Source organism: Dicentrarchus labrax, unplaced genomic scaffold, assembly GCF_905237075.1.
Source record: "Dicentrarchus labrax unplaced genomic scaffold, dlabrax2021, whole genome shotgun sequence".
Taxonomy (NCBI): Eukaryota; Metazoa; Chordata; class Actinopteri; family Moronidae; genus Dicentrarchus; species Dicentrarchus labrax.
Window position 1 is genome coordinate 31,076,765 of NW_026136711.1, and position 27,755 is coordinate 31,104,519.

The 27,755-nt window shown below is 41.1% G+C and overlaps 1 protein-coding gene across 1 annotated transcript; it reads right to left on the reverse strand.

The window, feature by feature from the left end:
* Positions 1–50: 50 nt before the first annotated feature.
* Positions 51–27,755, reverse strand: il17rd (interleukin 17 receptor D). The gene is made up of 16 exons (XM_051414055.1): positions 27,604–27,755; positions 16,766–16,820; positions 12,390–12,512; positions 9,399–9,517; positions 8,872–8,992; positions 8,514–8,558; positions 7,465–7,616; positions 7,295–7,360; positions 7,061–7,115; positions 6,142–6,252; positions 5,788–5,972; positions 5,570–5,685; positions 3,988–4,239; positions 3,257–3,835; positions 2,668–2,954; positions 51–2,470 (listed from the first exon to the last, which is right to left on the reverse strand). The coding sequence occupies exons 1-16, from the start codon at positions 27,721–27,723 to the stop codon at positions 2,346–2,348; spliced, it is 2,511 nt and encodes an 836-aa protein (XP_051270015.1). The 5' UTR covers positions 27,724–27,755; the 3' UTR covers positions 51–2,345.

The following is a 27,755-nucleotide window of genomic DNA, read 5'->3' on the forward strand; positions in this document are numbered from 1 at the left end:
CATGTTTTATTTTGTGGTTAAAGCAACAAGACAGAGATTGAACAAAAAGATTAAAAGAGGAACGTTTTATTAGATTGATTAATCTAATTCCTACATTAAAGGTACTATAAAACAGTACATTCCTAGAAAATGTAGAAAAAATAATAAAACAACAGTCTAACTATACAAAACTGAAGCAGAACAGACATTTCCATGGAAAAATAAAAATAATATTTACAAGTAGGAAATGCTGAAACTTCCCTTCCATCGAACTCAAACCTGCACATGAACCAGAAGTCGACGCTCAACCTTCAACAGCAACTCAAACATTTCAGTCAGAAAATATAAGACTTTATAAAACTTTAAACAAGGAAAACATGGTTCAGTCCCGAAACAAAGGTTCCAGTTATGTAATATGTTCATGGGATGAAGTGTACGGAAGCCCATTTATACCACAATATGAAAAAAACTAAGATTTCAAGTTAAGCCATAATAATTACTAAGTCACAGCTATTAAATAATTTAAAGGTTCTAAATCAAAATTACGACTTACTTTCTGATCTTTTTAAAATCAAAATGTTGACTTATTTCTGGGGGACTTAATCTCATAATTTAAACTTTGTATCTCCTAAGTTTGACTTAGTAAATCAAAAATGTGACATAAATTTCTTGTTTCATTGGACAAATTTAACAACATTTTATGTATTTATTTCATGTTCTGGCAGGAATGGGCTTCCATAGTGGCATATTTAAAGTGGTTTACAATTTTAAAACAAAAGTGTCACTTTTCATAATGCCCTCATCATCGCTGCTTCCTGCAACAATGTTAGAAAACGATTACAAAGCATTAAGAAATATATAACTGTAAATGTAACAATAATATTCAATACTTTAAAATATGTAACCTTAAGCATAACAATGTAACCACAGTACTTAATATGTTATGGTGTAGGAGTGGCAACAACGGCTAAATGAGTTTGAATTGTATGTTCTGAATTTGTAAATTAACATGCAGACAAAATAAAATGCAATAAAAACTTAATTTCAATTTAACACATAGCTCACACAACTCTTCCACCATTTTATATCACATTAGCAGGTTTTAGTACATTTTCTTTGACGGTTTAATGATTCACGATTAGGCAGTGGTCATCATGTCACTTGCTGCTCCAACGATGAGTCATTGTCAACAAACATTGTGTTGTCTATGTTGAAAACATTTTAAAATAAGGTATGATGTTAAAACATGAGAGGAAAAACTCAATAAAATCCAGAGCTTATTGATAAAATGTTCTAAACTGTTTTGGGGGAATTCCCCTTTATAATGAAAAATGCTCCTCCTAAAATAGAAAGGCATATTACATTAAAAACTGGCACTTTTTAAAGGACAGCATTCATTTATGAATATACGGTTTTTGGTTTTGGTCTTAAATGTTGAGAATAATACACTTAAGGTGTTAATACATTCAGCAGCTTTTGGTAAAAACCTTTGTGGATCTCAGAAGCTGCTTTGATCCTGTTAGATGTCGTTGCCGGGGAACATGTTTGTGGCGTTGTGTCTTCCTGTGTTTCTGCATCAAAAAGTGCTTGAATAAACAGTTTGTTTCAGCATCATGTTTTGGTACCGAACATCAACTCATACATGAGTCAGGTGTCTATCAATCAATCAATCGAGACGCAGTGCTGAGGCAGTCTTTGGTTTGAACTGGTCTGCTCTGCCAGCGTCCGAAGATCCAGTCCTTCAAAAATCCTCCAGCAGGGCGACCAGTGACGAGTCTTCTAGACACAATTGTTACCATACTTACCAGGGAGTAGTGTTCTAAAACCCAGTGGTTACCATAGTTACTTGGACTATTGTTCTAGAATGTAGTGATTACCATAGTTACCGGGGACTAATGTTCTAGAATGCAGTGGTTATCGTAATTACTGGGAACAAGACCAGTGTTCTAGAACTTAGTGGTTACCATAGTTACCAGGGACTAGTGTTCTAGAACTCAGTGGTTACCATAGTTACCAGGAGAGTAGTGTTCTAGAAACCAGTGGATACCATATTTCTTACAGCTGTCAATGTTCTAGAATGCAGTGGTTACCATAGTTACCAAGGGCTAGTATTCTAAAACTGAGTGGTAACCATACTTGCAAGTGTTCTGTAATTCAGTGGTTACCATAGTTACTGCAGACCAGCATTCTAGAACTCAGTCATTTCCATCGGTTGAACCACTGCAGTGCCTTTTAATTAATTCCAGTTTTGTTTCCATGACGATGGGATCACAGAACTATTAAGATAGGGTTTCAGGTCCAACACATTTTTGGCCCTGTGATGACAGTACTGGACTTGTCCTCTTATGATGGGCAGGAGATGTCCCCTACAATGACGCCACAGGTGCGAGTCCTTCACTGTGCTCCAGGTGGTGATGGTGGTGCAGCTCAGCTTTACAAACTGTGGCAGCGCTGCAGTGGAGCGACGTAACAGCAGGTGGCTCCTCGTCACCTGAAAGACACGCGGCCATGTTTGAGCGACGCCATTTGATTTTCCAGTCAACAGTCACACAAGGAAATGAGAGAGGAAATGACATGAAAGAAATTAAAATGAAATTAGAACCACACAGAATAATAGAATGGAATGATATTTTAACGGCAAAAGACATCAGGCCAGTTTCTAAGAATTTGTTGTACAGTCAGCCTTACCCAGCCCAGAAGAAGATGATTCACTGTCGGCCAGTGAGGAGGAGTCAGCCTGGTCATGTGAAAGTCCCTCCATTAGGGGAATGGACAGCTCTGAGGAAGGGACTGACGAATCATAGATGCCCGAATCCCGAGGAGGCGGGAGCTCTGGAGGGGAAAGACCGCTTTCTTCTGCCTGGGTAGCAACAGGGCATATATCATCTTGGAGGATAGAGGGAGCAGAGGAGGAGGAGGAGGAGGAGGAGGAGGAGGATTCTCCTGGTAACTCGCCAGATATTCCAGAAGTTGACCTGAAGGAGCAGAAAAGCAGAAGCAGTCAGACTGACGAATGGTCTCATATAATCAATGATCACTCAAACCAGCAAACCACCACACCACGGAAGAGCAACAGACTTTTACAGTCTAGAGGGAGAGAGACAAATTATTACAGAGACCAAAACTCTTCCAATGTACTAACAGGCATGTGAGTTTTGTATCAAGATAAACTTTAAAAAATCTAAACTAGTCCTTTAAAGACCAAAATAAAAGAAATTAAGCTTCAATGCTCACAGCAAAACATTAAAAACTACAGCAGTATTACACCTTGCTCTACCTTGAAGTGGGTCCCAGCATAGACAGAGAGCAATGTGGCAGGCCTGGACTGGGGCAGAGACCAGGACTGGGACAGGGACCAGGACTTGGACTGGGACTGTGGCTGATGCCTAGGTTCAGGCTAGGACTGGAGCCAGGAGCCAGCAGGAGCAAGTTCCTCCTTGGCCCTCCCTTTCCGCACTCTAGCGATGGCATCTTCACCGCCACCTCATTCAGCACCAAGCCAGAGTCAAACTTCTGCTCGGGTTGAGACGAGGCGGAGGACGAGGAGCAGTGAGGCTTCGGAGGAGGGCTCGGAGCCGGGTCAGCAGGGAGAGGAGGATGTTTTGAGGAGGAGCCGGAGGAGGCAGAAGAGGGCGAGGAGCCTCCAGAAGGAGCCAGCTGCTTCTCAAACCAGTCAGGGTTCTGACTGATGTGCTGGTGCATGTTGCAGATAGAAACGTAAAGCGAGCGCCCTGATTTACTCCTGAAGTAGTTCCTCCTGGAGACGTTGTGAGGCTGCGACTCGCGATCAGAGAAACTGGACTGACTGGAGTGGAGCCGACTGAAGAGCTGAGGCAGCTGGTCCATTAACTTAAACCTAAAAACACAGGAATACATTAGTTTCAACTTTAACGCCAGAAAACATTAAGAACTCTTTTCTACATGTTGTTTGTTGTTTTCATTATCGATTATTTATTTTCTTGATAAACCGACCACGCTATCTTTTGAAGGTGTTTCTGTTGGATTTACCTGGGAGCCAGACTTAACATGGTGGGGATGTCGTTTTCTGTTGAATAGTCGAAGTAAACCGCCATGTAGCGGTTCAGCTCCTGAGCCCCGCCCCCTTCGCTCTGTTTCGCCAGCCGCAGCTTTTCAGCGATCATGGCCACGCTCACGATGAACAGGTCACTGCCTGAACCACCGACTGGAGAGCTGCTGCTGCTGTTACCACGGCGACTGACCGGTGTCTTCCCTCGGCGGCTCTTCTTCTCCACGTAGTAGCTGCAGGAAGAAAACTGAGCCGGTTAGAAGACAATCTAAAGAATAAAAATAAAAAATCAAGGAAACATGGATGGAAGGAAAGATGTAAAGCAAGAGGTTGGTTAATTACTTAATGTCATGTCTTAGTCTAGAGAAGACTTGATACTCCACCTTTGGGTTAGTTAATATGTTTCATAAGGTTTGGGGACTTCCACAGCGGGGCAGTTGTCGCTCGCAGCTCTCTCAACTTTGGTGAGACTTTAGTTGAGATTATTGATATTTTTATAATAACAATGTATCAAATGGCAACGTGACACCAATGTAAAAGGTGTTTTCAACACAAAACAGTCCTAAAAAGCCCCTTTACACATAATTTACTCAGCAGCAAACAGCAGATGGTTTTTGACAAGCTGGTGAACACAGTGGAGCATTGAGAAGCTACCAATGTATGATAATGGTTTCTCCTCCTCCCAAAGTGGCCAAAAATTCAGTTCCTGTAGCTTTAATCTACTTTTTCACAGGTTGAAAAAAAAATATGTATGCATGTGTACATGTATACGTGTTATGCATGTGTGTATGTTTGTAATAAACTATTATGATGTTTGGTTGTATAAGACAGATCTGAGATACATGATGTGGTATTCTTGGCGTAACATAGTTTTTTCTTTTAGAGAGGATAAGTAAACAAAAGTGATACACATGTGCCAACTGGAGACAAAGAATACACCTTATAAAGGAAAGGGAAGGAAAATAAATCTATAAATAAATCAACAGGTAGAAGATCCATCTCTAAAATAAGGAACAAGGACTACATATATACATACACACACACATACAAGCCCATACACATATATAATGTATAGTTTTTGTGTTACATATGAAACATTCTGGCATTACAGCCACAGGTGGCAATGACACATTGGCATGTATGTGCTGTAATGGCAATAATAATGAATAATAATAACAACAATAATTATTATCATTATTATAGAAAGAATTATTATTTATTATGTTATTGTTTATATATTTATTATTTGTTTCTACTTTATTTTTTGTTCATTGAATGTGGTCCCTATTTGTCTGGACAGCAAGGTGGAGCTATAAATTGATGGAAAGAGCGATAAAGAGAAGGAGACAAATGGGGTCAGAGTGAAGGAAAGAAGACAGATAGGTTGAGAGCTGTTTAATGAAATAATATCTAGAATATCTACAAAAACACATAATAACTACTGAGTACCTAACTTCTTATTCATGTTTTTTCAGTCAGTGTTTTAGCAGCATCTAGTGGCCACTGGAGGAACTGCAGCTGAAGGTAAGTTGACAGAAACGCAGTTGACGGTAGAGAAATTACCGTAGGCCTTTGGAACAGATGGTGATGATGAAGTTGGCTTCGTCCAGCTGTCTGCTGAGCCACGACATCTGACCCTCTTTGCACATCTCCAGGTGTTCCCACAGGTCCAACACAACCTGAACAGGAGTGAACATTTAACAACCACACCCAACCTCCAAAAGGGAACTTTGATTTAAATCATTTTTAAGGCTTTCCCCGGTTATCATCCATCTGCTCACCTCACAGCTGCAGAAGTCTTGCAGAAAGTAGGCGAAGCTCTGGATGACGTTGATGTGTTTGGGACAGTCTCTGTTGGAGTAACAGATGAAGACTTTGGGGCGGGGCCACGGACGCTCCGTGTTCAATGCTGCACTCTGATTGGACGACTCACTGCTCTCCTCGTCCAGCTGGCTGTAGATGTTTTCTAAAATGAGAGGAAACAAATGGACAATTATTAGAATAATGCTACATTTGTCAACTCTCAAATAATGCAGCATCACTGAGTTTTGAAACTATTCCCAGCTCACAACTTCATTAAACAGTGGATAGTTCATTAAAGAGTGCAGGAGATTGATTCTCTCAGGCTCTCACACCTTGCTGTTTCTTGCGACACATGACAGTGAAGAGAGTGGCGAAGGCAGACATGATGACCAGAGGCACTGTGATGGCCATGGCACGGATAGGCCCCGCCCAGGGGGAGTGGACTGGAGATGAAAACAAACACACACAGCATTAAACAAAAGGATGAGATCATTCAAAGTAATTGTAGGTGACAACTATGTTACAATTAAGGGATAAAGGTAAATGCTCGATGTCTGCAATAGTAGCACAAACCTTTGCAAACCAATATTAACTGTGGCTGCAGCTTCAAAACACACATTCAGCTGATACCGATAAGATAACTGATCATTTGACATTTTTGTATTTTAAAAAAGAAGCTTGTAACCTGTAGTTTTTACACTCCTGATGGTAAGAAATGCTGAGATGTAGTCAGCAAAGATAGATGCCAGCTCTGTGCAGGTTTATCTGTGGTAACACCATATACAGCCACCTCCAGCTCACATAAATTAAGTGTATACTATCTGCCCAGCATGAAATGACAGAGCCAGATTAAAGAAATCATCAGATTATGATGTTCAAACAGGATTATGACTTTATTATAACAACATCAACATTACATCAACATTTTTAACACATTTTAATGAAATATATGAGATCATTTAATCTGATTTTTGTCTCTGTTGTTTACCTGCATGCTGCTTTTATACATCTAATATATGATAAGACATCATTTTGGGCAGGAAACTGTAATGGGCATTTTTCACTACTTTGACCTTTAATAGACCAAATGATTAATCGAGATAATAATATGCAGATTAATCAATATTGAAAATAATCCTCAATTGCAACCATAGACAGTTGCTATAGAAAGTGTGTGTGTGTGTGTGTGTGTGTGTGTGTGTGTGTGTGTGTGTGTGTGTGTGTGTGTGTGTGTGTGTTCGAGGGTCTTACCCTGGCTGACGTGGTACTGAGTCTGCCTCCTGGTGGTGTTACTGTCGTCTCTCAGCTGACACAAAAAAGAGGAAAGTAGTGAAAGAAAAGGAGGGAACAGAAGAAAGACAAATTATAAAGTCAGTGTACAAACAGATAAATATGAATTTAAATTTTAAAACTGAGAATTTTTTGTCTTTAAATCAGGTCAAGGTGTTGTGTGTGTTGTCTCAGTCCTGTGCTGCGTTCATGTACCTCTATAGTGTAGGTCCCTGGAGTGACGTCCTGGAGGATGCATGTAGTCCTGGCCTGGTTCATGTCCTGAACACAGGAAACATATTAATAAAATTTACAAAATCAATTGAAAACTCCTTCCAGTGGCAGAAACAGAAATGTTTTGTGACTTTCCAAACCTGAATACTCACTGGTTTGCAGCGCTGCAGTCTGAAGGGTCCGTCCTGCCGCAGTTTGTAGTACAGGTAGTAGAAGTGGAAGCCGAAGGAGGCCGGAGCCTGGTCGAATGCCACGTGGAGGTTCGACCCCAGCTGAGACACGTTCAGGGTCTTTGGCTTCCAGACTGCACAGACACAGAAAAAACTTAATTGTAACTTAATGATGCAATCAACCATTTGCAGTAGGTATTAATTAAATGTGTCAATTACCATGGACTGTCAGTTTTCTTCTTGATCTCAACATTAGAGAAAACCAGGTCTTTATTTATAAATGTACCATGTTTAGTATATATGATCATACTTTAGCCTTAGTAGGAATGTAGGTAAGCCCCTGTTTTCAGAACTCAATATAATGTACATTTCCGCAGCACTAATTCCATCAGCACAACAACAGACAGGCCATTTTTCTGACAATATTAAGGTTATATAATTGGATAAATAGTCAGACAAGTATAAACATTGAATGGGAGTATCCTGAAACAAAAGGGAAAGTAAAAAAATAAGATGCTTGATGCTTCTCTATATCTCTACATCTTCTCTAGATCTCCTACAACATCCCCAAAAAAGCAAAAAAAATGACTGTCCACTACACAAATCCTGATCATGTCGTACTCAACACTTTGCTGCTCTCAGTTACTTTCTCTAACACTAATATTGTTTTCAGTAACTGTGTGTTTCGATCTGTAAATTAAGCAGCTGTCAAACTCAACACTTCCTTCAAAGACATGGCAAAGATGACAAAACATAATCCCTCTCTTGTCTGCTTTTAAAGTGAAACATCTGCACCAGAGATAAAGAATATACGACTTTATATCTCAAATAACAACAAGATTCTTTACCGTAGAGATTGGATTAAAACCTTCATCCACAAAGAGAAACTAGTTCAAGTCTTTTAGGCTCAAAAATGAGTTTGTGGAAATGGTTTACTTACATTTAACTACTCTAAGAGCAAGACAATCAAACCCTGGACTAACTCGGTCTACATATGGCTCTGGTTATGACGACGACACTGAGGAACTTACAGGGTTTGCAAACCAGGTTGTCTGATCCCAGGAGGACTTCACATGCTGTAAGACGACACACACAGAAACGGTTAGACAGTTTGTCCCTATAAACTATAAACCTTTTATTCAGTCTTCCTCAGATGGAAATCTGTTGCATCTGTATATCTATCATCTGTAGTTAAAACACATCGCAGTTGGATTTGTTGAAAGGTTTTTTTTTTTTTACTCCCTCAGGCTAGCAGTTTCCTACTGCTTCCAGTGTTTGTGCTAAGCTAAGCTAAACACATGCAACATGTTCGGATCTGACTCTGAGTACGACAATAAATCATCAGTTAACTAACTGATCCAGTTTTGATGAGGAGGTTTCTGGACTCACAGTTGGTCCTGAGGAAGGACGGTGGGAAGAAGCTCTCATTCATCAGAGTCGGGAAAGGAACAACACGAACCATGTAGTCGGTGTCAAAGGTCAAACCGCTGAACGGCTGACTGCTCAGCTTCTGTATGAGGAAAGTAATAATAAATCAACAACAGATAATACGATAAGTTGTTGTGAACATCGGTCTGTTTACCATTCAGAGGAAATTAAGAAAACTGTATACTATTGATGATTGTTGTTTGTTTATTAAAAGATCCCCATTAAAGTACACTTAACTGCCTCTAATCTTCTCGGGGTCCTGAACAAATGAACAAATCTACATGCAAATCTCATAACGTATTCCTCCGCTGCAGCAAGTTTGGACAGAACCACATGTCTCACACTGGAGTCCGGAAGGGATCCCTTATAGCCAGTATGTGGAGGAAGGTTAATGATTACATCCAATAACCTTTTCAACACAACCGCAGTCTCTTCAAGGCCCCAACATTAGTCGTGAACTTAAGCGCTGTCATTATTTTTGGTCCTACCGTGTTCTTGTAGGAGAAGTTGAGCTGTCGTGGGTCTTTGAGGATGAGATGTTGACACTGTTTCCCTTCTGGGTTCTTGTCCTCCAGATAAACTCTGAAGCCTTTAATGTGTTCGATTCCTGAAGAGAGACAATAACAAGTTCAGTCTCACCGTCCTCCAACAATTATCCACATCCATCCTTCGCTCCTCGTTTCCTTTCCTTTTCTCCTCCCCTCTATCTATTCTTGTTTGACTAATCTCTTTTCTCCTTTCCTTCATCTCCCTGCTTCTCATCCTCGCCTTGCTTCCTTTCCTCAACACCTAGTTTCTATCAGATTTTTTCCTTTCCTCCACTGTTCTCCTCATCTCCTCTCCTTGTTCACTTTCTTCTCCTCCCATCTCCTTCTCTACTTTCTTCCTTCCTCTCCTCCTCTTGTTCCCTTCCCTCCCCTGCTTACTCTCCCCCTTCCTCCTCTCTTCTCCTTGTTTCCTTGTTTCCTCCTCCTCCTCCTCCTCCTCCTCCTCCTCCTCCTTTCTGCTCTTTGAAATCGCATCTGTCTTGTAATTACACCTTTACATCCACAGGACATGTTTTTCCTATTAGCTCTGTGGGGAGTGGAGAGAGAGAGAGAGAGAAAGAGAGAGCGAGCACTAGTAGAACAGGTTTTTATGTCTTCAGGCAGATTCCTGAACAGCTCTCTCTCTCCTGCAGAGTTGAGGACAGACGAGGATGTTTTTGCATGTTAGCGACAGCTGCAGCGTGACGGCAGGCTTGTGCTTGGTTTTTCTTTTCTTCCCTCCCTTCAGTATAATGTCTGATGGTATGCACATTTAAGAATCGTATACTTTTTAACCAACCTAGCGACACCACTCTATGGATAGGAATCATCCTGTCTGTCTGGTCCAAACTGTACAGCACATGTTCCCTGAAGGATGAATTCTTATGATTTCTTATGATCACATTTTCTATTTTCATCATTTAAAGTAGAAACAGCCAACAGTAACATCTTCAAATGTCTTGTCTCATCCAACAGTCCAAAGACATTCAGTTTACAGTGACATAAAACACAAATAAAAAGCAGCAAATCCTCACATAATACTTTTTTCTAGTAGTTTTATATCAACTTAACTTGCAAACGGTTCCTAAGAAGAGAGAAAGTTTCGGGGCTTCATTTGTTGTTTGACTGTGAACAACAATGATGATAAACAACGTATAGAAACTGCTGTTTGCATTTACAAGTATGATGTTAGTAATGGAAATATTTTCAGCTTTCTTATTGTACTAAAACGTTGAAATGACCCTTTGAGATGACAATACAAGCAGCGCCCCCCAAGCCCATTTGAGTTCGAGACCCCTGCTTTAGACTCTTAGAAGTTTAACTGAGCTTATTTTAAACGCGACTGAGTCCTTCACCATCATTCAACTGCAACACAGCAGAGAGAACAGCTGTGGAGTCTGATACTGAAAGTGGAAAATCACTGCGGACCACCAGCAACAATCAGAGCAATGATATCATGATAAGGGTATACGGTTGCACATGGATTTCTTCTCCATGATGTGTTTCGTGTGAGATCTAAGCTTGGGTCTAGATTGCATAATCACAAAAGAAACAATGCATAAAACTCTGCATAAAGTTGTTAAAACTATCTTTCCACAATAAATCGAAAATCAAATTTGTGATGCAAAAATGAGGATTCCCAAACTAATCGTGAATCATATCGCATTATCTGTCAAAATAAACGCAATATGATGTTTTTACCACATCGTGCAGCCATACAGGAGACCACCTTTAGCTTTCATCCACCTGGAAAAGATTGTGTCTCTGCAGTATTATGACTAAAGTGTAAAACACATGCGGCACGTCCCCAAGTGTAAATATCAGGTGCTGCAGGAAAGACCACATTCAAGAGCTCCACCTGAAGCAGCCGCTGAATGACCTTTCAGAATATCTGTCTGAGGTAAATTTATAAGGCTGCAATCAATTCCTAATCCCGATTCATAACATTCAAATAATTCACAATGAAAACAACATGAACTGGTTATGTAATATGATGAGGGTCCCATAATTCTTGTCATAGCCTCAATTCTCCACAAACCACAACCGGCCAAAGCCTCCACCTGCTACAGTCTGTAAAATCTAAATCAGAAAAGAAACTTTTACTGCTCACAGACAGTATCGTGTCATATTTATGTGACAGAATTAATGATATTCAGTTTCAATTACGTCTAATTTTTGTATTAGCAGATATTCCTTTAGTAAAATCTGTAAATGTGTTGTAAAATATGATAAAACAACCTGAACTTAAAGGCTTTCATTTATCATTTCAGTTTATATCAGATTCATCTTCAGTCTCTGTTCCGGCTGCAGCAGGAAACATCGGAAACATGTTGAGCAGCTGAAGGAAACACGTTCCAGAAGAAAAACATTTCCCAGTTTTTGTTTTTTTTTGGTCTCCAGATGACGGATTCTGGCCTGTGTGACTGTGACATGGAAGATTTCTGGAAGATTTCTGTGTCTCTGTGAGAAAACAACAGGCTGTATTGTCACAGAGAGAGAGAGAGAGAGCGAGAGGTTCAGACCACACACACACACACACACACACACACACACACACACACACACACACACACACACACACACACACACACACACACACACACACACACACACACACACACACACACACACACACACACACACACACACACACTCCTTCCTTCACGGTCAAATCGTGGTATTGTAGCGCGAGATGTGATCCTCTCTCTTATTCTCCAGGCCTGATCAAAGGCACACAGACGCACACAGCGCACACAGACACACACAGACACACACAGACACACACAGACACACATGGCTGAGTAATCTTAGGGATTTGAGCACTTTGAAGGTTTTACTCCACCCTCACTTTTCCTCCTTTCTGTCAATCTCTCCCTGTGGAGAAGCACGTAAACAATCCCACAGATGGACAAACACATAAGGAAACAAACAGGTGAACAGACAGACAGGTACCTAGTGGACTGGCGGACCAGTGGACGACCACGGCGGCCTGATCCTCACAGGCGAGATGGCTGAAGGAGACGTTGGTGACCTCATGGATCACATGTTTCCCCAGCGGGTAGTTTATTGAGCAGTCTGCAGGGTGAGAGACATCGACACAGAGAGAGAGAGAGAGAGAGAGAGAGAGATCAACAACAGCACAAACACACTTGATCCTCTCTGACTAATAATTGCATATTTTAACAACTTTTACTCAGTAAAATGACTCATTACGCAGAAAGGCCCATTTCAGAAAAAGGCAAAATGCATATTGGATTGTTTAATTATTGCATGTGATGTAATATTACATCGCTTTAATGTTGCAGCTGGTAAGGTTGGAGCTAATTAGTGTCATATAATTTCTGAATTAGCTGGAGCTTCACAACGGCTCTTCAGAAACCTGTGGGTGACGTCACGGAGACTACGTCCATTTTTAATTTATACAGGCTGTTGTTTGTGTCTAACTGCAGCGAGGAAGAGTTTTGAAAAGAGTCGTGAATTGAGGAGTCACGATCACTTTCTCATAGACACTGGGCCTCATGCAAGAACCGCTCGTACGAACATATTCGTTCTAAAGTGGCCTGTACTGATTTAGGAGAACCAATTTTCTCTTATTTTGAATTTTCTCCTAAACACAAACATGATTTTTGTACACTGCATTACTATAAAGCAATTCTGAGTTTCCTATATAATTTACACTTCATCCTGTATGACTGTACAGTTCGACTTACAATATAGTTTTAAATTTATCATGTGGCCTGATGATATCATATCACTGATCTAAAAGTTCTCTTCATTAAGGTGTAGGCAGGTCGCTGTTGGCCTGACAACGCAACATCACTTAAAATCTGAAGTTACGAGTGTTTGCTGAATATCTCCAGTCATCATGTGCACTGTTGCCCCGCCTCCTCCTGTTCCCTAATTTTATCTCATGAAAGACGAAGATGGATGGGGCAGAGGGGAGGAGGAGGAGGAGGAGGAGGAGGAGGAGCAGCCAGCCATGAACCGAGAGGGATCAGGGGAGAAAAGATGGATTTAGGATGCAGAAAGAAAAAGGGGCGTGAGCTCAGACACGACTGACTGCTCCCCTTTCCTCCTGCCAGCCACCTATTGACGGAGAGGATTGAGGTGAGGAAGAGGAGGAGGAGGAGGAGGAAGATGGGACAGAGGACAGGAGCTTAAAAAGGATGGAGATGACTGAGAGGAGGTTAGGAGAGCATGGGATACGACACGAGTCACTGCTCCTCTTCCTTCTCGCTTCCTCAAAGCGGGGTCATGTCCAGGGCTAAAGGAGAAGGTCACGGCTGGGCACTCCTCTTCCTCCAGCTTCTCCTCCTCTTCCTCAATCATAAAGCTTCTCTATAAGATATAAGGGGAAGGGGAAGGTCGCAAATTCTGCCTCTTCTTCCCCCTTTCCTCCTCTTTGTATTCAGAGTTTCTTCAAAAGACAAAGGAGAGGAGGAAGAGGAGGATGACAGAAGGATGTGAAAAGTAGAAGTTTACTGCTTGAGGAAGAGGTAGTTTGTCACCTCCCTGTTCCTCTTCCTCCTGTTCTTATTCCAGTTTTTAAAAACGCTCCTTAAGGGGTGAACCAGGGAAGGTGGAGGAAGATGAAGGAGACAGTTCACAGCGGCCTGCTCCTCTTCCTCATGTACTTTTATCTCTTTCAAATTAAAAATGTTTGAGCTCTTCCTCGTCATCCAAACTACTCCAAGTGTGTTTCTGAGAAATCTGTCAGTTTGATACGGAGATCAGCTCTAAATACTACGATACCCATGAGCTTCTGCAGCTGTTGCTATAAAGAAGCATCCAGTTCAGAGCTGCTGCAAACTCAAAATCTTTTGTTGTTGCAGTTTGGATCAAAACCCCGATCCAGAATCTGAACTGAATTACAGATTCAGTAATAAGTATAATCTTTAGTTTTCTGTTAGCAGAGCACATGACTGTCTCTCTGATTGGAAGGTTCTTACTGAAACCACTGAAGAGTTATTGCAGATTTTTATAAACTTTTCTTATTCGTTCAATCTCTCAGTAATTTCTCTACCTTGTTTATGGCACTGGTTTCTACTGAAGATTTGAATCTTTAAAACGTTTTGTGTTTCAGTGTTCGTGTGTCAGTTCCTGAACAACAATGAAGCTCTATGGCACAGAGGAAAGAGATACATCAGGTAGGGCTGCCCCTGAAAAGTCCATGATTTGAATAATCAGCCGATACGACCGCGAGTCGACTCACATTTTGTCAGATGTGCATCATAGTAAAAAGACTGACAGCGTAGCAGGTTGTGAACTTAATGACCACAATCCACAAAACTAACATAGATAGAAGTGGACAAGAGGGACTGTCAGTGAAGTCAGTTAAAGCTCTTCTGAACCGGACGGTGCTACAATCTCCTCTACTGCCGTCCACTGACAGAGCCGTCAGCAGCCCGGCAGGAGAGACGCTTTCTGGTGCGCTGAGATTTTATAAATGAACACTTTCACTTTCTTTGACTGTGTGGAGATCTAATGATGTTTTCACATCACAGATATCCCAGAGGCTAAATCATGAGACCAATGTAGCCGTGTTTCGACTTCTATATAATATGATAATATATATAATAAATATATATAATAAAATATATAATATGATCAGACCTTAGTATTTTGCTGAGCTCATCACCTTCCTAATGGAGGTCAAAGGTCAGCCTGCTTTATATTCCCCATGACATCGCTGCAAACAGAGTGAGAAAGAGAACTCCCTGACTCTCCTTCATCCTCCAGAAGCAGCTGAGGATGAAGCTTTTGGAGGATAAAAAAGCGGAAAGGAAGCAGTGAGGTGTGTCACTCCGTCAACACACACACACACACACACACACACACACACACACACACACACACACACACACACACACACACACACACACACACACACAATGAGCTGGCTCTGATTGTCATGCTAAAACACCTCAGTGCTTTACGTTGGCTTAAAGTGTGTGGGTTTCAGCACTTTTTACTTCCTCTGTTCTTGGGAAGAGGATGCATCATCATTTCAATGTCACATGCCCTTCTGACCCCTGACCTCAGCACTATTGATGACTGATTATGTATTAAGATTAGATTTAATGAGGAGATGTGGAAGGAGCTGAAACCGACTGGAAAACCCTCAGAGAGAACAACCCTCTGCTTACACTGAATAGTAAAGATAATACGTTGTAGTTAAATGAATATTTTGAGTTTGGGAAATCAGTTATTTGCTTTCTTACCAAGAGTCTGATAAGAAAACTGATTCCACTCTTATATCTGTATGGGTAAATATGAAGCTACAACCAGAAGATGGTTAGATAAGCTTAGCATAAGGACTGGAAACAGAGGGAAACTGCTAGCCTGCCTCTGTCCAAAGAGAGGAGCAGAAATTGTGAAAGAATGCCACAGATTCTCTGGTTTTCAGGCTTTCTTTCTCACATATGATATTAAACTGAATACCTTTTAGTTCTGGACTAAACAAGATATCTAGATTTTGGGAAGTTGTGATTGATAGTGAAAATAATTTATTGGATCCATTTTAGGGTTTATGTCATTTATGGCAGATTTGATCTGAATCAGGATTCAATGAAAAACTAAACTGATTAGCAGAGTGTTATTTAGTCATCTAAATTATATTATATAAATCTGAGTCACACTTCAAAGTCCTGAATGTATTATTTCTAGAAAAGACCAGAACCGATTGATTATTGTTATTATTACTGTTTTTACACTTTTATTTTATTCTTATTTAAATATTTTTCTCTAAACAGACTCTTTTAAAATAGTCAATTTGCAGTTTGATATAGGGACAGCTTGAAAACTGCAAATAGACACAGACTCTCTTTCCACACACACACACACACACACACACACACACACACACACACACACACACACACACACACACACACACACACACACACACACACACACACACACACACACACACACACACACTAATCTGAAAGTGCTTCTCGCTCATGGTCACGGACAAAGGCAGGAGGCAGGGATCGGCTACGGCTCAGGAACTTGACTTTAAGAGAGAAAAGAACAAAAGACGAAGTGGAGGAGGAGAATGTTGGAGGAGGAAAAGGATGATGGGGGTGAAGATGACGAGTGAGGGGGCCTCAGATATTCACGCTGAGTAACAACGACAGAAAATAAAAAACTAGTTTTAGGCTCAGATCAAACTGTGTGATTGATGATTGAGGATGTAGGATTAATATGGCGCCCCAACGCCTGCATGATGATCAATTTTATTCCTGATTACCTAAAGTAAACACGGCTCCAACAACTGGGGAATTTAAGATAAACTAAAGTCATTATTCTGATTTATAGAAACTCACTGTCAGCTCTGAAGGTGACGGCCAACTTGCGACCTCCATCTGCACCAGACTGCACCTGAAAGAGAGAGAATAACATTTGTTAGATTATTTAGGCCCCTTAAAATCGTTTAAATCATCTGTGGGCTACCATTCATAATCAGACATAATCATTTTTTATTTGTGTGGCTGTCTTTAAGTAGCCTGGTTCTTTGATTGGGTGGCAGCTGTTTCTAAATGTGGGATTAACAGTCAACCAATCAGAGATTTTTTTATTTTATTTTTTGTTTATTTGACAAATAAAGCTGACTTGAGACTTGAGCTCTGTGGGTGAGACTGGGAATGGGGAGGTCATCTTCCTGTGCCAGGGCCAGAAGAATCACCTCGAACGACCAGTAAAAGCAGCTGTGCACGGTTTTTGTAAGTCGGCTTAAGGAAATGACACTTAAATGTTTGTTTGATCACAGATTGACCGACTGCTTCCACTTCTGTATCAACTGACAGGAAACATACATCAGTCACAGGTTAGAGCCCAATAACCTCCTCTCCCAGACAGAAAACAGCTAACATGAACCCCAGGGACCATTAATTGATACGATTTTATTGATACCAATGACATAATACGTTCTGCTTATTAGCTTATTATTAGATTCTTTGTGAAAAAAAATCAACTGGATTTGGTTTTTCAGGGGTAAAAGTTGCACTATTTGCTCTTTGGTTCTACATTTATTTAACTCAAAGGATATCCTTCCACGCTCCACCCAGCAGCTCCATTTAACACAAAAGAGAGCAGATACAGTAACACATGATGAGTACTGAGATAAGCTGAGGTGTGAACATCGACTCCCTTGTGAGCTACAGTTACCCAGAATCCCTTTCTCTGTGTCCCGACACAAAGACATCGATTCTCATGAGGTACGTTTCAGCCTCGACTGTTTCAACAGTTTTACAGCTTTGACCTTGTTTTCATGTTGCCCTGCTGGGTAACACACACACACCGACACACACACACACTCCACCTTCAGGCTTGTTACAGAGGTGTCAGACTGTGGTCACACACACACACACACACACACACACACACACACACACACACACACACACACACACACACACACACACACCTGAAACCAATCAGACAGACCCCCTACTGTGTGTGTGTGTGTGTTATAGAAAGTGTGCCACGCTTATTAGCAGTCACTGTACCTCAACAACCCATCCATACACACACATACACACACACATACATACACACACATACACACACACACGTTTGTAATTATATACTTGTGAAGACCCTCATTGCCAGAACACATTCCCTAGACCTTAAAACAAACCTAACATAGACCCTAAAACCAGATCTGAACCATCAAAAGCCTTTTGAAGAAGTGAGGACAGTGAGACGTGTCTTCACTTTCAAAAAATGTCCTCAAAACAGTCCTTAGACAGAAAAGTACACACACAGTTCAATCCTATGATTTCTTTTTAATTATATATATCTTGCAGTCAGTTTGCCTCTACTGCTGAACTTTGACCTTTAAGGGTTTACATGCTGCTGTGCACAGATGTCCTGCTGGCAGCATGAAATGGGAGGCTAATTAAAATCAAGGGAAGGTTCTTACTGACAGCACATGAGAACGTGCACACAGAAAAGCTCAAGCTGCCAGGTTCTGCATTTAAACACCACCATGACGCTAAAAAAAACCTCAAGGTTGTGCTTTAGTTTGGGCATGTTGCTTCAGGCGCTGCTGAGACAATGAAACACAATCCATAAAGTCCAGTTCGAGTCACAAAAGAGTTTAAAGATTTATGAGACAGCAGAACACCAAACATCTTTCATTGCAATGACTGTGAATTATAAATGGTGGACATTATTTAACACAGTAACACTTTGTTTGCCCGGTGGCTCCACATTCAGTTGCAACAAAGGTTGACATCGGTTGTTGGGTTTTTTTTGCTGGATCTCTCTGTGTCAAGACCCCCACTGCGTCAATGAAGCGGCCTCATTCAAATGAATGGGAGGTAAAAAGGGGTTGGCATTTTTTCATGCAGTGCTGTTGTCTGTCTGAACAGGGCCTTAGAGCAGAGGTTCCAAACCTTTTTCCTTAAGGGACCCCTTTATTATCATCTAGTGACATTATGGACATTTCATATTATATTTAAAACTGTACAATAAACCCGAATAGTGAACTGAAGGTTTGTGTTAAAGGAGTGATAGGCTTCATTTTTGACAAAATTCACTGCTTTTTGACGCTTGGTTCTATTAAACAATTTATTTTACAATTTTTTTTTTCAAATGCTGACATATAGGTCTACTGTGTATACGTTTTCTAGTACGCCTTTAAATCAAGAAGGCCTTGCAAAGCTTTGGCAAACCCTGTGGGAGGTCAAGACCCCCAGCTTGGGAACCAGCGCCTTAGGGCATCAGTATACTCAACAATCAGACAGACTTCAGACTAGGAACAGACCAATTATCGGATCTGATATTTAGCCTTTTTCCGATGATCTGTATCACTTTTTTCTTATCTGATGGCCGATATAAATTAATTCTAAACTGCGACACTCTGGCTCCGATGTAGCTGCCTCTCCGTCTGTAGCATGGGTGTATAAAGCGAACTGGATGCAGCGTCGGAGGCGGCGCTCCGTTCATTCCTATGAAAGCTGCTCAGTGGTGCATCAAAGCAACTTCCCGCTGCAAAGAAATAAACCCAGGTCTGTGGGACACTGTCGCACCAGCAGCTTCCGCCGGCCGAACCTTTAACTTCCGCTTTAGCTCTAACTTGAATAAATTAAGTCTTTTTGGTTTAGTGTGTATCACATGACGGACACCATTGCTGTAATGAGACAGTTCGGCCACTAAAGCCCGGCGTTCTTCCTGGGGGCTCGTCTATAGTCACCACTCTGTGGTCGGGTTTATTTAATTGATTACATGTCAAAAGTGTTTATTCATAAAATTATGATTATTTAAGATAATGTCACTAAAACCCTACACACTGGTTCTTTAAGCACTTTTTTTAAAAACACAGTACTCAGTGACCCTGCCCATCGCCACGAGCTAATACTTTACAACTGACAATTTTTCAAACAGACAGACACTTTTCTTCCTTCCTGTTGCCAGGTGTTTCTCACTAGTAATAATCATTATCCTGCACAGCGCACACACACACACACACACACACCCCCTGAGGCCTGAACAGACTGAGTCACATCAGTAAACAACTGAAGAAAAGCAGTGGAGAAAAAAAAAGGAAATAAAGAAAAGAAAAGAACAGTTCATTATTAGCAGTTCTGAAAAGCAGCTGTTGGACATTCAACACACAGTCGGCACACACATTTGGGAAATGACGCCGCTTCGCTTTTTGCTGTGGTTCGCTTTCTCAAAATGGCAATAAAAAAAAAACATACATCAACTACAAATCTACAAACAAAACCCTCAAACCCTGACGAGAGCAGAATTCCCCCTGGGAATCCCCCAAAACACACACACCACACACACACACACCCCACACACACACACACACACACACACACACACACACACACACACACACAATCAGTTCCTGGGGTAATCAGACAGCTAATTGCAGGCTCAGTTAGCTGAACATCAAGTGCAATCAATCACAGTGCTGGAGGGAAGGAAAGAGGGAGGGAGGAAATGATACAAGGAAAGAGGCGAAGAGGCGAGGAGGCTAGAAAGAAGGGAGGATGCAGAAAAGGAGGTTTCAGTATCAGAAGGGGGAGTGAGGGATGATGGGGGAAGTAATCACCAACCCTGCAGAGAAGGAAGGAAGTAAGGAAGAAGAGAAGGAGGAATCTGATTAAGCAGGAACTCCTTCAATTACAGCTTTCAAGGTTCACGTAGCAGACTTCTCCCCTCTCCCTCATTTTGTTTGGGCCGGCCAGACCAGTTCCAGATGTGGGACAGAGAACATAGGACACACTCACAGCTGACCTTTAATCAACATACAGCTCAGGAGCGGAGGTACAAACGGCTCGAACAGCTCTGTCGATGATGAGAGCTGCGTATGGTTGCTCATTTGTGTGACCGAGTGTCCAAACAAATTATATTTCACGAAGACTCCAAACAGCCTAAAACTTATTTTTATTCTTCAAAACACAAATTTAATTCAACAGCCACAAAGAGCCCAAACACTTACTCTGTGTGTGTGTGTGTGTGTGTGTGTGTGTGTGTGTGTGTGTGTGTGTGTGTGTGTGTGTGTGTGTGTGTGTGTGTTCTTGATGAGGGTCTTTTTCATGCAAAGGCCTCAGGGCTAAAAACTCTGCCCTGTTCCTCTTAATGTCTTCCTGTCTCTTACACACACACACAAACACACATACACACCTCCAAACACTACCATATGGGACGACATGGCTGCACTGGACTGTGTGTGTGTGGTGTGTGTGCGTGTGCGTGTGCGTGTGCGTGTGCGTGCAGCCCCATGTCGATTGGGGTCAAAGTCATACTCAGTGTTCTCAGGTCTGGTTCGGTCTTGTTGTATTTCTGCAGGCCTGTATGAATGTGTGTAATACCCAAGTGGATCCAGACTGACTCTGTATCAGATCACATGGATCATCATCATCATCATCATCATCATCATCATCATCATCATCATCGCAGAAGGAAATGGGTTTTTTAGAGGCAGACCTGTAGTGCAAACTGAAGCTCATGAGTTTCATGAGCTTCCATTCACTGTTGCATTTTATCAGATGTCAGCTTCCATTAAACCACTTCTTTCTGTTATGTCAGTCAATATGAACACATGAACTGTGTGACAGGCTGCACTTGAACACACAGCAACTCTTCACAGAAACAGAGCAGAGCTTCATCTCGCCGGGTGGCGGCGCTAAGCTCGGTTTCATTCGTCATCAGTTTTTTTTTTTTCAATTGTTTTGTAGTTTCAGTGTGGACGGAAAATTCATACAGACTTCGTCCCTGTGTGTGTCAAGCAGATCTGTAAATCATCGGAGGTGCACACTGATGGAAAAAACAGATACTGTTAAATCAACTGTTCGGCCAGCGAGTCTGAGAACACATCCATGCAACAGATGACGTGAGATTTCCAGTGTCTATACCCGTTATTCATTATTAGAATTCCTGAAAATACAATCAGCCGTATTAGATTTACTGTAATCCTGTCGAACATTACATAAATGCAAAAGCGTTAATGTGCAGGACCAGTGCAGGACGATGATGATGAGGAATGCACTGACTTCAGTGTTGTTTTTCCTGTTTGTGCGTCTCTAAAGTGCCTTGGTGACCAGATGTGAACAAGATTTTGTAATTTAGGTAATTTATGTGATCATTGCGCAACACAGAGTTGCACAACAAAAAGAAAGTTGTATTCTCTTCATGCTACACACAAGTTATGATAACATAAAGTAAATAAAACAATATATACAGGTGCTCATACTGAAGCGCATTTTTTAAATTTGTGTCACAGCAGCAACAAGATAGTGATGATTATAAGTTTTCATCTTCACATAAAAAGTTTAAGTTTGAGAAACTTTCTAAATATCCAATATCTGATATGATCTGTCGATTGATCGGCTGCTGAACAAAAAGAAAAAGAAAAAAATCAAATCTGACCTCAGCTCCGCAGGAACAGAGGAGGAACAGAAAGAAAAAGCTGGAAACAAAAGTGAGGTGCAACAATGCAAACTGTGTGTGTGTGTGTGTGTGTGTGTGTGTGTGTGTGTGTGTGTGTGTGTGTGTGTGTGTGTGTGTGTGTGTGTGTGTTCGGGAGCAGCCAACCAGAGATTTCCCACCACAGGAACAAAACCAGCAGCTTCCTACTCCTGCTTGACTGCTCCTCAATAACCCCCCATCCCTTCTCTTCATCACAACTCCTCCTCCTCGTCCTCACCCAGGAGGAGTTCCTCCTCTCCTGCTGTGACAGTTTGTCCTTTAAGAGACTTTCTCTCTCTCGTTACAGAGACGGGACCAAACCCTGACTTTCTCTGACAAGAAAACAAACATCGGTCACCAGCAGGCGCATTAATGTGCAGTAAAGTCGAGGCGTAGCAGTCCGAACCGAGAATGTAGTCATGTGACCTGAACCTACAGTCGCCAAACTGAGCCGCCACGGCTGGGCGGAGCCACACGAATCCGACTGAAGGAAGTCAAAACAGGCCGCGAACATAAAACCCTCTTCAAGATATACACAGATAAAGAAAAAAAGCTGCAGATTATTTATCAGTCACTCAAATACGTCTACACTGTGGTTCCGTATTGTTTTAAATATTTTAAGACTAGTTTACAATGGCTGAGTTTTAGTACTGACACCAAAATAGTTCTTTTTTTTGGATACCTTTGAGAAATGTGTTGCTGAACTCAAGCCCCTATACTAGAACTTTAAATAAAATAGTCTAAAACTGTTAAATTATGACTTCAATTAGGAGCTGTCTGATTATAGAATATGTAAAGAAGATTATGAACTTCACCAGATATTCTTGGGACAGATTTTAGTACTTGTGCCACAGACGCTTACTGCCAAAAAGTATAGAGGTTGTAAACCTTGCTCTGGACACTTTTTTTCAAATATGTAAGCTCTCCTCAATTGAAGACCTGCTTATTCAGGCAGATATTTTATTATCTGTTACTCTATTTTGTGAGATGTATGTACACAGTCTACCTTATGTGTTTATTTTATACTCTAAAGCACTTTGAGCTGCATTTGTGTCTGAAAGGTGATCTATAAACAAAGTTATAATTATTATTTTGCCACGACTGTAACGCGATGTTCACTCATACAAGAAGAAAAGCAGACTTGTTGACTGATATAGAAAATTAGTTTCACTTTGTTTTCTGTTGGCCTTTTTACTGGGAACTGCACAGATCTTGTTTAATACGAGAAAAACAAATACTGATTTTATAAATATGGATGATGCACAACGTTGACTGTTCACATATGAAACATTTAAACTGGCTGGTTGCCAGGAGAAAGCCTTGGAAGATGAGGAAAAACTGTATTGATGACAGCAATTCCCTCATGTCTGAAGTACACAGTTGTTTTCTTTTCTAATCTACAAATATGGACGTTTTCCTTCAGCCTGGAACCTTGTTTGGGATATTTGACAAAGAAGAAATATTTCCCCGAGGCGTTTTATGTAAGAGGTGAAGCTCCAGCGTCGATACTTCACCTTCTGCCTGATTCTGACGCCAGAAAAACCAAAGAGCACACGTGTTTCACATCGGACACCCACCCAGCCGTGACGCCCTGCGAGGCTCTCTGATGCCAAAAACACACTGAAGCCAAGGAGGGTGATGGGATACGTGACACGGTTGCAGAGTGGAAACCTGCTTTAAAAATGATGGGAGGGTGAGGGAGGAGAAGGAAGGATGAGGAATCCAGAGCGGGGCAAAGAGGAGGAGGAAGCTGAATGATTTCCTCGTGCGTCTTCCTCCGCTGAGACAGATGTGATGGCTTCAGCAGATGTGTCTGAGCAGAGAGAGTTTACACGGACTTAAATCATCTATCATTCTGGCCTTCTGCAGTAACCTGCTCTCTGAAACATCCAGCAAAGGAGAAACCATTTCCTCCATAATGTTCAGGAGTTAAATTAATACTGATTATTTGTCCTCCACTGATCTTCCAGGTCTTAGTGAGTTGTATAAAGCATGCAGTGTCTCCTGAGTGAAGTCTGATAAAGGGATCAAGTGACTTGAATCAGTGTCAGTTCAAGTTGAAGACTTGAAGTTTGAAAATGAAAAGAATAAGAGGGTGTGGAGTTAGAAAGAAGTGAGCTCGCTTCACCCTCCCCTTCCAACTATGAAGGAGAAACTACAGAGGAAACACGAAATGCATGAAAAATGGAAACAGGCCAATCTAGAGCCAGTTTGGTGGCGGAGAGAGAGAGAGAGAGAGAGAAGGGAGCTCACGGAAACGTTACATCCTTTCGTAGATGTGGGAAGTTACATTACAACCCGTTCACATATTGTTAATACAGAAGTGATTAATACATAAAAATAATATTAGCGCAAAAAAAATGTTTTAAAAATTCTGTTTCTACAATATTGAACAGCCTCAGCACAGCTGTTGTTGTTGTTGATTTCAAATACTTTTCATTGGTTAAATTAATGTAAAACACACACAGACGGGTGATATAATAGCATTAATTAATGCAAAGCATTTAAATGAATAAATATGGAGACAGGAGCGACGTGTAAAATACTTCAGAATCATAAATATGGAAACTTTAAGCGATTCATCGATTATTAAAATAAGTAAATTTAGTAAATCATTTAAAATTTAAATTTAGATCCATTTATTTTGTTCATTATTTAAGCTCTATCTAAATATATACCTAGCTCTACTCAGGGCCCCTTTTTCAAACATGATGCAGACTTGTAAAACTAGCAGAGCATTTACGGGTCTCTCTCACACACACACACACACACACACACACACACACAGAGAGAGAGAGAAGAGAGAGAGAGAGAGCTCTAATAACCTCACACCTGTAGAATAGCAGGTCCTCACACCCCCATTCAGGAGCCTTTGATGTGTGCGTTTCTGAAAAGAGAGGGGAAGCAGGAGAGAGAGAGAGAGGGGGGAGGTGGTAGAGAGACAGAGAGAGAGTGTGTGTGTGTGTGTGTGTTTGGGTGGTGGCGCGGGGGGTTCAGGAAGGAATGTTTCAGCAGAGTAAACAGTGTGAGGCTTCCTGTAGAAAAGACTTCAAAGCCAGAGAGAGGAAACCAGGATAACACACACACACACACACACACACACACACACACACACACACACCATCAAAGGCAGGTAGGAGTCATCTATCAACACAGGAAAATTAAAACCTGTAGAGCACACACACACACACACACAAACATCATCAGATCATTCTACTTTCCGCATTACAAAGTTCATCATCACATCGCTCACTTCTTTAAAACACATCTGTCCATTAATCTGTAAAATTTCATCTTTCACGCTGATTAAACGCAGAGCTGAAAAGATTAGTCCACTACTCCATTAGACATATTAGAATATTGATTGCCAGCTATTTGGATTATTGATGAACACTGTGAGGATTTGCTGATTTTCTTTGTCGTACATAATAAACTGAACCTCTCTGAACCTTTAAAAGACTGTAAACTGTAATGAGCAGATTTTAAACAGACAATCATTATAGAAAATCGACCCAAATGTTAACTGAAGCCTCGTCTACACGCAGATGATGTCGCCTGAGCTCAAGACTATAGAATTACTCTATGGTTACTTTGGTAATGTATAAGTCTGCAGTAGCTCCACTTTCCCTCATTGACAAAGGTAACTGTGGCTGTTGAGTGTTCATTATGTTGCACCGTAAAGAATCTGAGGTCTGGTATGTGGTTTAGCAGTGACGTGATCCAGGTCTCTGGGTGATCAGGGATTAAATTGTGACAGTCTGAGTGAGAACTTCCCACAGTGAAGTCTGGGAAAGGTCGAGAGTCAAGATTTACACTCAACAATCGAGACCAAACAGCAGGAAAACCTATAGGAAATATCTGTTGCAGGAAGAAATGTTTTGCATGAAAGTAAAAAAGTAAAGAATATTATGGCTCCATGTGAAAAGTTGGAGGTATCTGACGACCAGTTTCCAGCAGGAAAGTTTTGTTTTTGAGGCTTTAAATCGGATTTTAAACGTATCTGGTGACTGAACCTTTTTCAAAGTGCAGACATTTTGAACTCAAATGATGGTCTAGGCTAAATAGTGGTTCATTCATGGCCAGAAACAAAGCTGCTGTGAAGTGCAAAAGCAGAAAGGCGGTGCATCAGTTCACATATTCCCTGTTTTCCACATCAAATGTTTTTAGCAGAACACACAAAAGGCAGGAAATCAGCTTTTACTACCTGCAATTCCCCTGAACCACAAAACTCAGATGGAAAGAAAGGGAAGCTCTGTGTTTCATCCTTCTGAAATTAAACCTTTTCACCAACATATCAGCTTTAACTATTGAAATAAACCCTCAATCTTGGCTGTTGGAGTTAAGGTTTTATTGCCATTATGTGCTCTTCAGTGTATTGTGTATATGCCGAATGTAAACAAAGATGTAACAGATATAGAAAAATGACTTTAAAGATTTTAAGAGTTGCTACAAAGTGTGGAAACTTTTAATTACACTTTTCTGTAAAGGAGTTTGGTTTAAAGCAGCGGTCTACTACTACAGACAGTACAGGTAGGTGTGGGATAAAAAAAAGGTTTATATCTTATTACAGTTTGAACAGGTTGTTATCTGAAATGTGTGTTTCCAAGGCTAATAAATCACATAAACACGAGCTTTAGGAGCCACTTTTCAAGTTAGTATAGACTCAATATCAAACGTATTTTTCGTATTCAAGTTTCTCTTATTCACATGCTGTCTTTTCCTAACGTGAACCACTTAAAACATTGAGATTTTACTGGCTTCAGGTCCTCTTATGATATATTTCACGTGTGCCGATTTTAACAGGACACCTGACTTATTCAGCATATGTTTACAGTCCGCTTCCCGAGGGTCTGCAGACCGACAGCAGTGCGACCGATCTTTAAAATGACGCTTTTTAAAGTAGAGTTTGGTTTCTAACGTTGCGTAAAAAAAATGGGTCCGACAGACAGGTGAGAAAGGTAGCGTGACTGACGCAACCTGACTTTAAAAACACTGCGGGCCGCTTTGAACTAAACTCTATCTTTAAACTGCAGTTGTTAGTGTAGTTAGACAAACTCACTGTGCAGTAATATTAACATTTAAACAACAGGTGAGACAGAAAACACTCGGAACCATCTCCAGAAACTGAACTTTTTTTTTTTTGGAGACTTGAGACGACGCAGCAGCAGCAGCTTCAACTAACGTCAGTTCAGAGTCGTTAAAACAACAGTTTAAAGCACAAACTGTGTGTTTTTACCTTGAAACCACATCGCTCCTGGTTGGCTCTTTTGTTGCCTGAGGTCGTAGATCCACAAGAAAAATATAAAACCAGAAATAACCCGCAGAGAGAGATGAAGAAACTCCGAGGGGCCGCCATTCCTCCCTCCAGTCTGAACAACTCTGAGAGGG

Excerpts from the sequence above, each read along its gene's own strand:
- il17rd (XM_051414055.1), bottom strand. The coding sequence starts at position 27,723 with ATGGCGGCCCCTCGGAGTTTCTTCATCTCTCTCTGCGGGTTATTTCTG. Across the intron at positions 9,518-12,389 it reads CTGGTCCGCCAGTCCACTAG|GAATCGAACACATTAAAGGC; the intron begins GTACCTGTCTGT and ends GTCTCTCTTCAG. Across the intron at positions 7,361-7,464 it reads GACTGCAGCGCTGCAAACCA|GACATGAACCAGGCCAGGAC; the intron begins GTGAGTATTCAG and ends TCCTGTGTTCAG.